At 45.8% G+C, this 13,600-nt stretch overlaps 1 protein-coding gene across 1 annotated transcript in view; it reads right to left on the bottom strand.

Annotated features, from left to right (window-relative positions):
• Positions 1-460: 460 nt before the first annotated feature.
• The window catches only part of LOC112221277, a 65,194-nt gene continuing 52,054 nt past the window's right edge, over positions 461-13,600 (bottom strand). Inside the window, exons 2-3 of the mRNA XM_024383450.2 lie at positions 3,607-3,658; positions 461-2,557 (exon numbers count right to left, since the gene is read on the bottom strand). Coding sequence (XP_024239218.1) covers positions 2,261-2,557; positions 3,607-3,658 — 349 coding nt within the window. The 3' untranslated portion in view covers positions 461-2,260. The remainder of the gene's footprint in view (positions 2,558-3,606; positions 3,659-13,600) is intronic.

The following is a 13,600-nucleotide window of genomic DNA, read 5'->3' as shown; positions in this document are numbered from 1 at the left end:
AAGTATTTTTTTCTTTTGGGGACAAAGTATTTTTTTCGTCTTCCAAGCTAGCTGCCCCTTGGACAACCATTATTAAATACCTAGTTTTTTGAAAAGTTCAGATGTGCTGCTTTGGACAAAGATTTAAGAATATGTTATAGATTTTCATTTGACCTACACAAGTAAGCTAGATTTAGTTCCTCTATTAAATTATCATTGGTTAGATGTCCAATGTTTTCTTGCAAAAACATCATTGAGCTTCAACATGTAGGCCGATGTATAAATCCTTTACTTTTGCATCATTTACGTCTCAGATCTTAGATAACTTAAACCCAATAGCAGTGGGTCTTGAAGCTCTTAACAACAAGAGCTGTTGTTGCGAGTGGTCAATGTGTGCTAAATAGTTCATTATATATATTCTTGTTACTCTCCATGTAGATTTCAATACCCTTGAGTAAGAACAACGGACAGGGAACCAACATGTCGTTTAGTGTAAACAGAAGGTTTATTGCAAATGGACATTTTGCATCCATCATTACAAATACCTGTTTCATGGACACAATACAGCAACAATAACCAACGTTTCTCAAAACAAAAACACACGCTAACAAGAGTTCTCCTTGTGAACGATGTACACATGGTCCAGGTTGCTTGGTTTCGTTTGGAGTAGGAATGAGACAAAGTCTTTGGTAGTTAGAAAACACAAAAGTCCATTGTGGAACTGTGGTATTCCTCTTCTGGAGATCGGCACTAGAGTCATGCCATTGATTCAAGTTGAGGTTGGCATCTGAACACTCAGAACATGTCTGCTAGGTCAGGATCGCATTCACAGCCTTTAGAGAAAAAATCAGCTGCTCAAATTCATCTCCAGCCCACTACTCTGAACATGTTAGTAAAATGTACAGAGCTAGGCATACTGGGTAGTAGATACTTCCACCCCCATAATAAATCGTTTAACTGAACAGTTACAATGCTCTTATTAACAAGTATTCCATTTTGTTCAGAATCACAAAACAAATGTGAAATTAGCAGGATTTTCCCAAAAAAAACAGCACACCCCAACTGCAAAGAATACAAGTAATGATGTTCTGAATCATGATTATGGTAATCAGTTATCACCAGCGAGGTTGAGATAGAGAAGCAACAGGCCTCTCTGTCCCAGCAACAGTCCAAGATCTCCTATCACCAGCGAGGTTGAGATAGAGAAGCAACAGGCCTCTCTGTCCCAGCAACAGTCCAGGATCTCCTATCACCAGCGAGGTTGAGATAGAGAAGCAACAGGCCTCTCTGTCCCAGCAACAGTCCAGGATCTCCTATCACCAGAGAGGTTGAGATAGAGAAGCAACAGGCCTCTCTGTCCCAGCAACAGTCCAAGATCTCCTATCACCAGCGAGGTTGAGATAGAGAAGCAACAGGCCTCTCTGTCCCAGCAACAGTCCAGGATCTCCTAGATCCTCCTTCTCCTCTACTCGTTCAACTGGAGCTCCGGTTTGGTTTCCTAAAGACACGTTGCTTCTACTGAGAATATCAGTAGATGGTGTCAGGTGGAAACAGTCACAAGATGGTTGAGATATTTTCTAACTACTCAGAGCTTGTACTATCAGCAGTTAGAAGAACTCCACATGGATTTCAGGTAGCAGGTAGCCTAGTGGTTAGAGCGTTAGGCCAGTAACTGGGAGGTTGCTGGATCAAATCCCGAGCTGACAAGGTAAAAAAATCTGTTGTTCTGCTCCTGAACAAGGGAGCTAACCCACTGTTCCCCGATAGGCTGTCATTGTAAATAATAATTTGTTCTTAACTGACTTGCCTAGTTAAATGGGGGGGAATCTAGTGGAGACTGGAGGGCCATCTGTCTTGAGAAAATATTTCCTTTTTCCTTGGCTGGACCAGGAGAGGTATGGAGAGGCATCCCCAGGATCAGATCCCTGGGCCAGCCCCGTCTCTTACCCCTCTCCCCCCTCTGTAGCAGGGGTGGTAGAGAATGGCTGAAGGGTTGGCCCTCCTGGCCCCAGAAGGCAGGAGCCTCACCTCTGTCCCAATGCAAGCGTTCTCCGGCTGGCTACATGTGAGCCCTCTCGTTTAGCGCTTTTGTCTAAAGAGAAAGAGTCTAGATGTCGTAGGACGGGCTTATCTTAGCGTATAGCTTCAGCCTATAGCCGCTAGTTAGAGCGTCTTTTCGTGTGCTTTTCATCAATTGTGTGTTTCATCATCTGTTACAGACAGCTTCACTGAAGTTGGCGGCGACGATCAGTTTACAATTGGAGGTCCAAGGCAGAGCCACCTATACAGCAGAGCCAGCGCTGATGTGGCAGGACTGGTCAGGGTTATGGAGTCCCACCTGGGCCTGCTGCTGGGCCTGCTGCTGGTACTGGTTGTCCAGCCGCAGGGGGACCAGAGCATCTGAGTCGGACGGAACCCGTTCGCGGAAGCTCTCCATCTGTTCTGGACTGGCCAGGTTCTTCAGAAGGCTGTTCTCACGTTCTAGCTGGTTGTTCTTCTCAGCCAGCTCTCTGATCTGCTCCTTGAGGATCTCTACTTCCTCCCTGACTGCATACATCAGGTGGTTCTTCACCAGATCCTAAGATAGGAGAGAAGGAATGAGATCTACAGTTAGAGACGTCTGTTTAGAGAGAGAGAGAGAGAGAGAGAGTTCGTGCAACTCATACAAACCGACCACTAATCTATCCATGTAAGGTGCCTCATAGATTAAGCTTAACCTACCGTGCCTTACAAACACTTGTAGTAACATGTAGTAAGTTGTAGTAACATGTAGTAACAGGTAGTAACTTGAAGTAACATGTAGTAACTTGTAGTAACATGTAGTAACTTGTAGTAACTTGTAGTAACATGTAGTAACATGTAGTAACATGTAGTAACTTGAAGTAACATGTAGTAACATGTAGTAACTTGTAGTAACAGGTAGTAACATGTAGTAACAGGTAGTAACATGTAGTAACATGTAGTAACATTAGGTAACTTGAAGTAACATGTAGTAACAGGTAGTAACTTGAAGTAACATGTAGTAACTTGAAGTAACTTGTAGTAACAGGTAGTAACAGGTAGTAACATGTAGTAACAGGTAGTAACATGTAGTAACTTGTAGTAACATGTAGTAACATGTAGTAACTTGTAGTAACAGGTAGTAACAGGTAGTAACATGTAGTAACAGGTAGTAGTAACATGTAGTAACATGTAGTAACTTGAAGTAACATGTAGTAACAGGCCATGTGGTTACAGAGACTTGTACCCATATGACCAGGATTAAGGTTTAAAAGCTGAGCTGTAAACTAAATAGGTAATATAGTCTTGACTGCTGTTGTGCACATCTATAGCTTCCTCCCTGTCTGACTCAGAATGCAGCAGACAGAACATAGTCCCATGCCACATCAGACGTATTGAACATGCAGTACTCAAAGCTGCAGGCACATACAGACTACCATGCTTCTGCGGTACTACAAGTATACTAGTACTAGACTGAAGCCTAGTCTACTATGATTATCAACATACAGAAAATGGTGACTATGGGCAAAGTGCATGAATGTGGTGGGATATGGAATAGCGTTACTGGGCTACTATGAGTGATGATATGAACGATAAAGTGTATAATCCTGTTGCTGATATACATACCATTGCCTGTTCTATCTTGTTGTCAATGGCAACAACGCTAGCACCCGAGGCACTGTGGAGGAGAGAAGAAGAGAAGCCATAGGTCAACATATCACATCAGAGCATTGGATCAAAAGGAACGAACTGGGGTCCTAGTAAGTACCGGCAGGTTATGATGTTCTCCTACAGATGCTGGCACCAGGATAACTTCTTTTGAGTCTTTTGAGATTCAATTGCCACGTAATGCCATCATCACAAAAGTGTATTTAATTTGTGTTTAGGCTTAACCTATTTGAGATTGGGCATGTGTATGAAAAACCAGCATGCCTGCCTACCACTGTCCTACAATTCAGGCTTCTTTTTAGTTGTTGCAACCAAGCTAGATACATTGTTGCGCGCTGCAAACTATGCCATGAAATTGATAACATTGTATCGATATTGTTTCAAGATACTCCACTTTTATGCGTTTGAAAAGGCACCCGTAGGAGACACGCGGCGGGTTGGAGTCAAATTGCATTACTCAAAGTCTGCACAGCAGAAGACATGTATAATACGGTATTTACAATTGTATCATAACGGATACCAGCATAACCATACTTTGCTTAATCTATTTGTAAAGGAAGAAACATGACTATGTCGAATTATAACAATTTAGATGAAATATTTGAATGAAATATATAACGCACAAATGACACATCAATAACACACAAAATCCAGAGCGGGTTTTTCTATTTACCTGTTGTCAAGTTTTACAGACACCACATCTCCTCCTACTAACGAGGAGAAGAAGGAGATGCTGAAGTTATGCAACTGATAGACAGCAACCTCCATTGGCGTTTTGAAGATCTCCGTACTCAAATTTAGCAGCAGACTCGTTTGGATAATGCTTCTCGCCACGTTTGCGATTGGTTGAGTAGATAAATCTACCTATCTAGATACAATTCTATGTTACTGTATTCAGCTTAAATCACTCGACTGACTCGATTCGGTTGCTTCTGTGGTGAATTGAGTTGAGTATAGTGCGGTAGGTTAATGCCAGTGATGTGAGCCACGTTATGTTTCAGCGACTGTGTCTATTTCTGCAACCGGCGGCGCTTATAACCGAACTGTTGTCCTGACGTCATCTGACGCGGGGGATAATTTATGCAAATACGCCTTATGGCATGATTTCCCCTCTGCCCCCTTACTGAACTCATACAAACACAATAAGCGCCCAGTTGACCCGGAGACCCAATCCGTTTACACCCTGAAGCAAACAGGCAACAACAACCAAAAAACGGCACAAAAAAAGTGTGTGCTTGTGGGTTTTTCCCCGCGCATTTCTTTTTGAGTGAACGGGTTTTGGTTGCATGACATGTCATATGCAGACTAGGAATTACTGTTGGTTTGGTTGTTTTCGTTGTTGTTTTGCATCAGCTGATAATATTTTTTAAGGAAATGCTACAACGGAATTGTGTAGAATTATTATCGGCCTAGTTCATCTATTATATTGCTCTTTTTCATTAAATTATTAATTTGTCAGGGACCACGTGCAACAGTGAAGCGAGATTATGAAACAGATAGCCTATAGAGGCAAACTAGAATCTGGATGTATTGAATGCATTAACAATGCATGCATTATTGGTTTATAACAGGATGTCTACATAATGTTTATTGTTTTGAGTCGGTGTTATCTTCAGGTGCAATAGTAGAAGACATTGCAGTATGTTGCAAACATACATTTTGGGGAAGCCCTTTCTCCTTAATAAGGGTACTTTTCCACCCACTGCAAGGCTCTGGTAATTTTCCTTCCTCTCCTCTAGAGCTCTGCTACCACCTGCTGGCAAGAGTTGAAATGTAACTTCTTCAGAAATAACATTTTACAGGCGTCGTATCTTTGGAGAACTCATAACTAGTCTACTTGGTGAGCATTTAGGATTTTGATGGACGGAATTTAAAAAATATTATAATTAATTTGTAATATGTAATGTGGTTTTGTTGTCCTAATAGACTCTCACTATCAGGCAAGAGTTTCAGCATAAGGACATCTTATAGGGGTCGATACTGTCATCCATAGATAACCCTACCTAGTTACAAGCACCATCACAGCTGCCTTGTTGCTATGTGCAGTCACTGTATAGCAACACACTTATAACTTGAACACCTCCGACACCCCTTTCGTGTCGCTATTTTAGCTCATATAAGAAAAGTAAGTTGTACCGTACTCCATTTTGTGAGGAAAGAATTCATTCTTCTTTAACCCATCGGATCCAATTAGCAAGGTGAGACTCCAGTTTGGTCTGGACACTAACCAGATCTCACAGAGCCTTGTTGAATGCATTAGTATCAATAGTACTTGTCACTTGTGATTTTACACTGTGCTGTGGAGCTGCCAGGCAGGGCTGTAGCAAGTGGCTAGACTGCGTAGCAAGTGGCTAGACTGCATCCCAGATGGCACCCTATTCCACATTTAGTGCACTACTTTTGACCTGGGGCCCATAGAGTAGTGCACTACTTTTGACAAGGGCCCATAGGGTAGTGCACTACTTTGGACCTGGGGCCCATAGAGTAGTGCACTACTTTGGACCTGGGGCCCATAGGGTAGTGCACTACTTTGGACAAGGGCCCATAGGGTAGTGCATAGGGAGTAAAGTGCCAGTTGGGAAGAGTATTACACCTATTGTCTCTGGTTGGAAAATCTCTGGGTGTTAGTCACAGTGGTCATGGCTTAGTACTGGCATTCAAAAAAGTGTATTGTACTGTTTCCTATCTAAATACTGGAGAGAGAGAGAGGGGGACATGGAGAAAGATAGAGAGAGAGAGAGAGAGAGAGGGGGGACATGGAGAAAGATAGAGAGAGAGAGAGAGAGAGAGAGAGAGAGAGAGAGAGAGAGAGGGGGACATGGAGAAAGATAGAGAGAGAGAGGGAGAGAGGGAGAGGGAGAGAGAGAGAGAGAGAGAGGGACATGGAGAAAGATAGGGAGATAGAGAGAGAAGCACCACTAACCATGACAATGTAAACAAAGTACTGGTATTTGAACAACAATGTTTGGCCATGTTATATTAACCCGAGTCCTCCTACTGTTTATTTTCTCCTCAGCCATACTACCCTCATTCCTCTTATCGTTTATATGCTATAAGGGAAACTGTCAGCCAGTGTCCATTGAGCTAAGTGTGCTCCAGTCTAAAGGGTCCAGCAGGATATATGACTCATTACAGTCCCACAAATGGAACCATATTCCCCCCATAATGCACTATTTATGACCAGGGCACAAAGCACTCTGGTCATAAATAGAGCACTTTACAGGGAAAAGGGTGCCATTTGGTACACACCCTGGATCTATGAGTCATGATACAACCAATTAGGCGTTGAACCAGACTTTCCATCAGATGTCCTGGTCTGAGAGCCAAACAAAACACATTCTAACAGATTTAGTCTCTCTGTATCTCTCATCTGGATCCCCATGGTGACCTCCAGAGGCCCAAGGCTTTGGATCCCCATGGTGACCAGAGGCCCAATGCTTTGGATCCCCATGGTGACCTCCAGAGGCCCAAGGCTTTGGATCCCTATGGTGACCTCCAGAGGCCCAAGGTTTTGCGACCCCATGGTGACCTCCAGAGGCCCAAGGCTTTGGATCCCTATGGTGACCTCCAGAGGCCCAAGGTTTGCGACCCCCATGGTGACCTCCAGAGGCCCAAGGCTTTGGATCCCCATGGTGACCTCCAGAGGCCCAAGGCTTTGGATCCCTATGGTGACCTCCAGAGGCACAAGGCTTTGGATCCCCATGGTGACCTCCAGAGGCCCAAGGCTTTCCCCATGGTGACCCCAGAGGCCCATGGTGACCTTCAGAGGCCCAAGGCTTTGCGAGGCCCAAGGCCCCCCCATGGTGACCTCCAGAGGCCCAAGGCTTTGGATCCCCATGGTGACCTCCAGAGGCCCAAGGCTTTGGATCCCCATGGTGACCTCCAGAGGCCCAAGGCTTTGGACCTCCCCATGGTGACCCCATGGTGACCAGAGGCCCAAGGCTTTGGATCCCCATGGTGACCTCCAGAGGCCCAAGGCTTTGCGTCCCCATGGTGACCTCCAGAGGCCCAAGGCTTTGCGTCCCCCATGGTGACCTCCAGAGGCCCAAGGCTTTGCGACCCCCATGGTGACCTCCAGAGGCCCAAGACTTTGGATCCCCATGGTGACCTCCAGAGGCCCAAGGCTTTGGATCCCCATGGTTCTCTCCATAGGCCCAAGGCTTTGGATCCCCATGGTGACCTCCAGAGGCCCAAGGCTTTGACATTGTACTTCCCTAATTACTACACTACTTTTTCCCAGCACAGGGCTTTGTTCAAAAGTAGTGCACTGTTATATTTAGGATGTAGTCTACAGTATGTATTCACCTCTGTAGCCCAGAGGGAATTAGGAGTTTTACATTATGTGCATAATAGACAGACAGACCATTCAATAGGCAGACAGACCTATTCCCAGGCCAATTGACTGACAACACATCCTTATTTACAGCAACGTTCTTGGGAATAGTTACAGGGGACAGGAGGGGGGATGATTGAGCCAATTGGAAGCTGGGGATGATTAGGTGGCCATGATGGTATGAGGGCCAGATTGGGAATTTAGCCAGGACACCGGTGTTAACACCCCTACTCTTACGATAAGTGCCATGAGATCTTTAGTGACCACAGAGAGTCAGGACACCCGTTTAACGTCCCGTCCGAAAGACGGCACCCTACACCGGGTAATGTCCCCATCACTGCCCTGGGGCATTGGGATATTATACTTTTATTTTAGGCCAGAGGAAAGACTGCCTCCTACCGGTCCTCCAACACCACTTCCAGCATCACCTGGTCTCCCATCCAGGGACCGACCAGAATCAACCCTGCTTAGCTTCAGGGGCCAGCCATCAGTGGGATACAGGGTGGTCTCCCATCGAGGGACCGACCAGAACCAACCCTGCTTACTGCAGCTTCAGAGGCAAGCCAGCAGTGGGATGCAGGGTGGTATGCTGCTGACACTAAGCCTCTACGATGCAGAGAATAGCAGTGGGATACAGGGTGGTATGCTGCTGACGCTAAGCCTCTACGATGCAGAGAATAGCAGTGGGATACAGGGTGGTATGCTGCTGGGGCTAAGCCTCTACGATGCAGAGAATAGCAGTGGGATACAGGGTGGTATGCTGCTGGGGCTAAGCCTCTACGATGCAGAGAATAGCAGTGGGATACAGGGTGGTATGCTGCTGGGGCTAAGCCTCTACGATGCAGAGAATAGCAGTGGGATGCAGGGTGGTATGCTGCTGACGCTAAGCCTCTACGATGCAGAGAATAGCAGTGGGATACAGGGTGGTATGCTGCTGACGCTAAGCCTCTACGATGCAGAGAATAGCAGTGGGATACAGGGTGGTATGCTGCTGGCGCTAAGCCTCTACGATGCAGAGAATAGCAGTGGGATACAGGGTGGTATGCTGCTGACGCTAAGCCTCTACGATGCAGAGAATAGCAGTGGGATGCAGGGTGGTATGCTGCTGGCGCTAAGCCTCTACGATGCAGAGAATAGCAGTGGGATGCAGGGTGGTATGCTGCTGACGCTAAGCCTCTACGATGCAGAGAATAGCAGTGGGATGCAGGGTGGTATGCTGCTGACGCTAAGCCTCTACGATGCAGAGAATAGCAGTGGGATGCAGGGTGGTATGCTGCTGACGCTAAGCCTCTACGATGCAGAGAATAGCAGTGGGATACAGGGTGGTATGCTGCTGGCGCTAAGCCTCTACGATGCAGAGAATAGCAGTGGGATGCAGGGTGGTATGCTGCTGACGCTAAGCCTCTACGATGCAGAGAATAGCAGTGGGATACAGGGTGGTATGCTGCTGACGCTAAGCCTCTACGATGCAGAGAATAGCAGTGGGATACAGGGTGGTATGCTGCTGACGCTAAGCCTCTACGATGCAGAGAATAGCAGTGGGATACAGGGTGGTATGCTGCTGACACTAAGCCTCTACGATGCAGAGAATAGCAGTGGGATGCAGGGTGGTATGCTGCTGGCGCTAAGCCTCTACGATGCAGAGAATAGCAGTGGGATACAGGGTGGTATGCTGCTGGCGCTAAGCCTCTACGATGCAGAGAATAGCAGTGGGATGCAGGGTGGTATGCTGCTGACGCTAAGCCTCTACGATGCAGAGAATAGCAGTGGGATACAGGGTGGTATGCTGCTGACGCTAAGCCTCTACGATGCAGAGAATAGCAGTGGGATGCAGGGTGGTATGCTGCTGACGCTAAGCCTCTACGATGCAGAGAATAGCATAAATGCATGGACTGACAAGTGGGAGTGAGACATACAATGAGAACCAAATCACAAGCCATCAGTTTGTCACTCAGAGAAGAGGAGAGATGTCTCTGACAGTCTCTTCTTCTCTGTAAACACAATGCGTGTTCTTCACCCATAGACAATGGACCCCCTGTGCTACTGACAGCAAAACAAGGGTCTAAGAAAGAATGATAATGACAGTTGTTCCCTTATCAAACAGAATGATTCAGTATTTTATATACAGACATAAGTATTTTACTACAATATACATCCAGACTTCCAGACCAATTTTATTAAATGGTATAGAGGAGTATAACTTCCCCAGTGTTTATTAACCTGTTACAAATCAACCAAATGTCAACCTGCCCTACTATTCCTGCCTGTCCGTGTACCTCCTCAACAAACCAACCAATCACCTTTCTCTTGACAACGTAATGACAACATTCAACCATCCACACACGTTTCCGAACACCCTCCGACCACGCTCTGAAAACGCACCGAACACACGCCGAACGTGCTCCGACCACCACTTACCGCCGATACCCTCTCTGGGACAGACTAGGTGAGTAGGGGGGTTGGTAATGGTAGTTCATGGCTCTCGCAACGCTGCTCAGACGCCTCTGTGTCTGCAGTGGGGCTGGGACGGCAGCAGGCGGCTCGGCTAGTCGCTGGATGGTTTGCTGGGCTGGCCCAGGGGATGGGAGAGGTGGTCTGCTTCTGGCCTGGCTAGGGAGTGGGACAACGCAGGGACGCGACCAACAGGCTCCCATTCCAACGACCAACAAACGAATGAGAGGATAGTGGAGAGATGCTTTCACTGTTCTGTTATTCACTGTTGTTTCTGTTTCTTCAGCGATCTCTCTCTCTCTCTCTCTCAAAACACAAAGAGAAAACTGACGAGGATACCTCTGGAGGTGGGCCAAGGCCTACGCACAACGCAGCACATAGTGGCATTTGTCATGTGATTTTCCAAGGCCGTATTAGGCCCATACCATTGGCAACCATTGTCACTCAACAGCTGTCCATGTACAGAATATGAACCTCAATCACAAACGAGGGGGGAAATTCTTTAAATTGAAACATTTCTCAATTGATTGCTGATGGAATCATACCGGAATCTCGTCCATAATAAGACACTAGTCTTCCATTGTTCTGTAACATGGAACACGAAGCCAACCTAGGGTATGTTCTTATGTCAAAACGTCTTGAGTTTTCTCAACAATTGAGTCAATCCAGTTTATTTGGCAGTCTTTTGTACCTGGGCAAAATGCTAACATAAATATTGAGAGATATATAGTGTACTGTAGACCTGTTACAGTCATTGTTCACATTTAAAACAAGTTGAAGCAGGATATCATGTTGAAAACAAAAGGCATCACATTACATAAGGTTTGAAGATGAAACGTGTCAGTATTAGTCCATAGAGTAGCTGTAGAAACCGCTGACTGAGCTGTTGCAAGTCAACAAGACTTTCATTTCATACCTAGTGTCACGCCCTGACCTTTATAGTTATCTTTGTTTTCTTTATTATTTTGGTTAGGTCAGGGTGTGACAAGGGGTGGTTTGTTGTGTTTTAACCCTGTCTAGGGTTTTTGTATGTTTATGGGGTTGTTCACTAGTCAAGGTGTTTTATATGTCTATGGTTGCCTAGATAGGTTCTCAATTAGAGGCAGCTGTTTATCGTTGTCTCTGATTGGGAACCATATTTAGGCAGCCATATTCCTTGGGTATTAGTTGTCTTTGTCTGCACTTATTCTGTATAGCGTCACGTTTTTGTAAATTTGTTGAAGTGTTCTTCGGTTCATTAAAATAGAAGATGTATTCACATCACGCTGCGCCTTGGTCTCATCTCTATAACGAACGTGACACCTAGCTAGATAGAGATTTGACACATCACTCTGAATGATGATGATCCCACATTGTGATCCCACAAAGCCAACATAATGCAGACTAATTAAACAGACATACATACAGATATGTCCTGACAGTGGGAACACAGAGACAGATCACTGGTAACACCCTGAAACCAGCCAATCTCATCTCCCTGTTAAATCCTTCTCTCTGTCGCTGGTCCGTCAATACGGCTGGGAACAGTCCTTGTAATTTCTCCTCTGAACTCTACGAATGTATGCCAAATGGCCCCCTATTCCCTATATAGTGCACTTCTTTTGACCAGAGCCCTATGGAAGATGTCCAAAAGTAGTGACACTATATAGAGAATAGGGAGCCATTCGGGACGCAAAACCACTGTCAACTCCCTGGTAAATTCTACCAGGACGTCAGGGCAGAACACTGGAGGTCTGGGCAGCTCAATGACAGCTGATCCTGCTCCCTTTGTAGAACTCATGGAATTAGAATCAATTCCGAATTAGAATAGAATGAGAAGTCGTTTCTACGATGAGTTCTAGAGCCCTTCTCAGAGACAGGGCCATAATGAGGAGTATTAGTTGATAAGAGAGGCATTAAACACGATGAGACCGTCACCACCAGAGGGAGTCTGATTACCAACTAGGACATACAGCATCTTTCATGGGAGTGGACCCATCCTGATATTTGTAGACGTTAGTAGATATTATCTAATAGATAACCTTTCTAAGAACTGGGAAACATCGAGGCCATTCAAATTCCATGGTTCACTTGGGCAGATGGCCAGGTGTAGCCTACTCAACGCGGCCACAAAAAGGTGATTCTTCATCTGCTTGCCAAAGTGGCACCCTATTCCCTATATAGTGCACTACTTTTGACCATAGCCTATACGTCTCTGGTTAAAAATAGAGCACTATGTAGGGAATAGGGTGCCACTTGGCCTGCAGGTCACGTGTCTGATGACCTATATGCGACTAACTAACATGTATATTGTGCTGCTGGAGGCCCAGAGATCAATGAGCCTTACAGAAAAAACACATCTATTATTCTGTTTCTGTTGCGCCCACGCCACTCTTTTACTTTCATGTCAGTGTGTAGTCAGGTTCTCCTCTGCAGCTCTCGTCTCCTCACACGATCCATGTGTTAACCTGTTATCTGGTGCCACTGAAGAGACGCTTATATAAGTCGGCTAGTTGAATAATTACAACACCGGCAGACAGACAGACAGACAGGCACAGTGCAGTGTTTTCACCCCCCCCCCCCACGTGGTCTATACCTGAGTGAATTAGGAGTGAGTGTTCCAGAACATTAGACGAGACAGTGAGCCGTTCTGGTTGGTGAAACATCTTTGCTAACAACGCCCAAGTCGCTCTTTTACAAGAGACACAGTCTAGGTGGTGTCTGGTTACACAGCAACCTCAACAAGCCACCCAGTCCATATTATAGATGCCCTGCCACAGCCTCCACCGTTCACATGGAAACACATGCAGGAGGCCAAGTGTAGTGTGTCATGTTGCCATTCGATAAAATTCAAAGGCAAAATAGTACACTTTTATTTGCTGATTTGTGAATTCAATGATCAGTTCAACACCAGCAGAAAGGGACACCTTGTTGACACGCACAAGCATGTATGCTCAGACACACACACACACACACACACACACACACACACACACACACACACACCAACCACCCCACTAACCCCTGCAAACACACACACACGCACACACACACACAACCAACCCACTACCCCCCTGCAAATACACACACACACACACAAAACACCCCCTTACAAACACACACACACACACACACATGGTCTGTGCTCTATGAGACAGTATTGATAACTAACATGGTCCCTATGAGACA

The sequence above is a fragment of the Oncorhynchus tshawytscha genome, linkage group LG21 (assembly GCF_018296145.1).
Source record: "Oncorhynchus tshawytscha isolate Ot180627B linkage group LG21, Otsh_v2.0, whole genome shotgun sequence".
In the NCBI taxonomy this organism is placed as follows: domain Eukaryota; kingdom Metazoa; phylum Chordata; class Actinopteri; order Salmoniformes; family Salmonidae; genus Oncorhynchus; species Oncorhynchus tshawytscha.
This window is presented reverse-complemented; position numbering and strand designations above follow the sequence as displayed.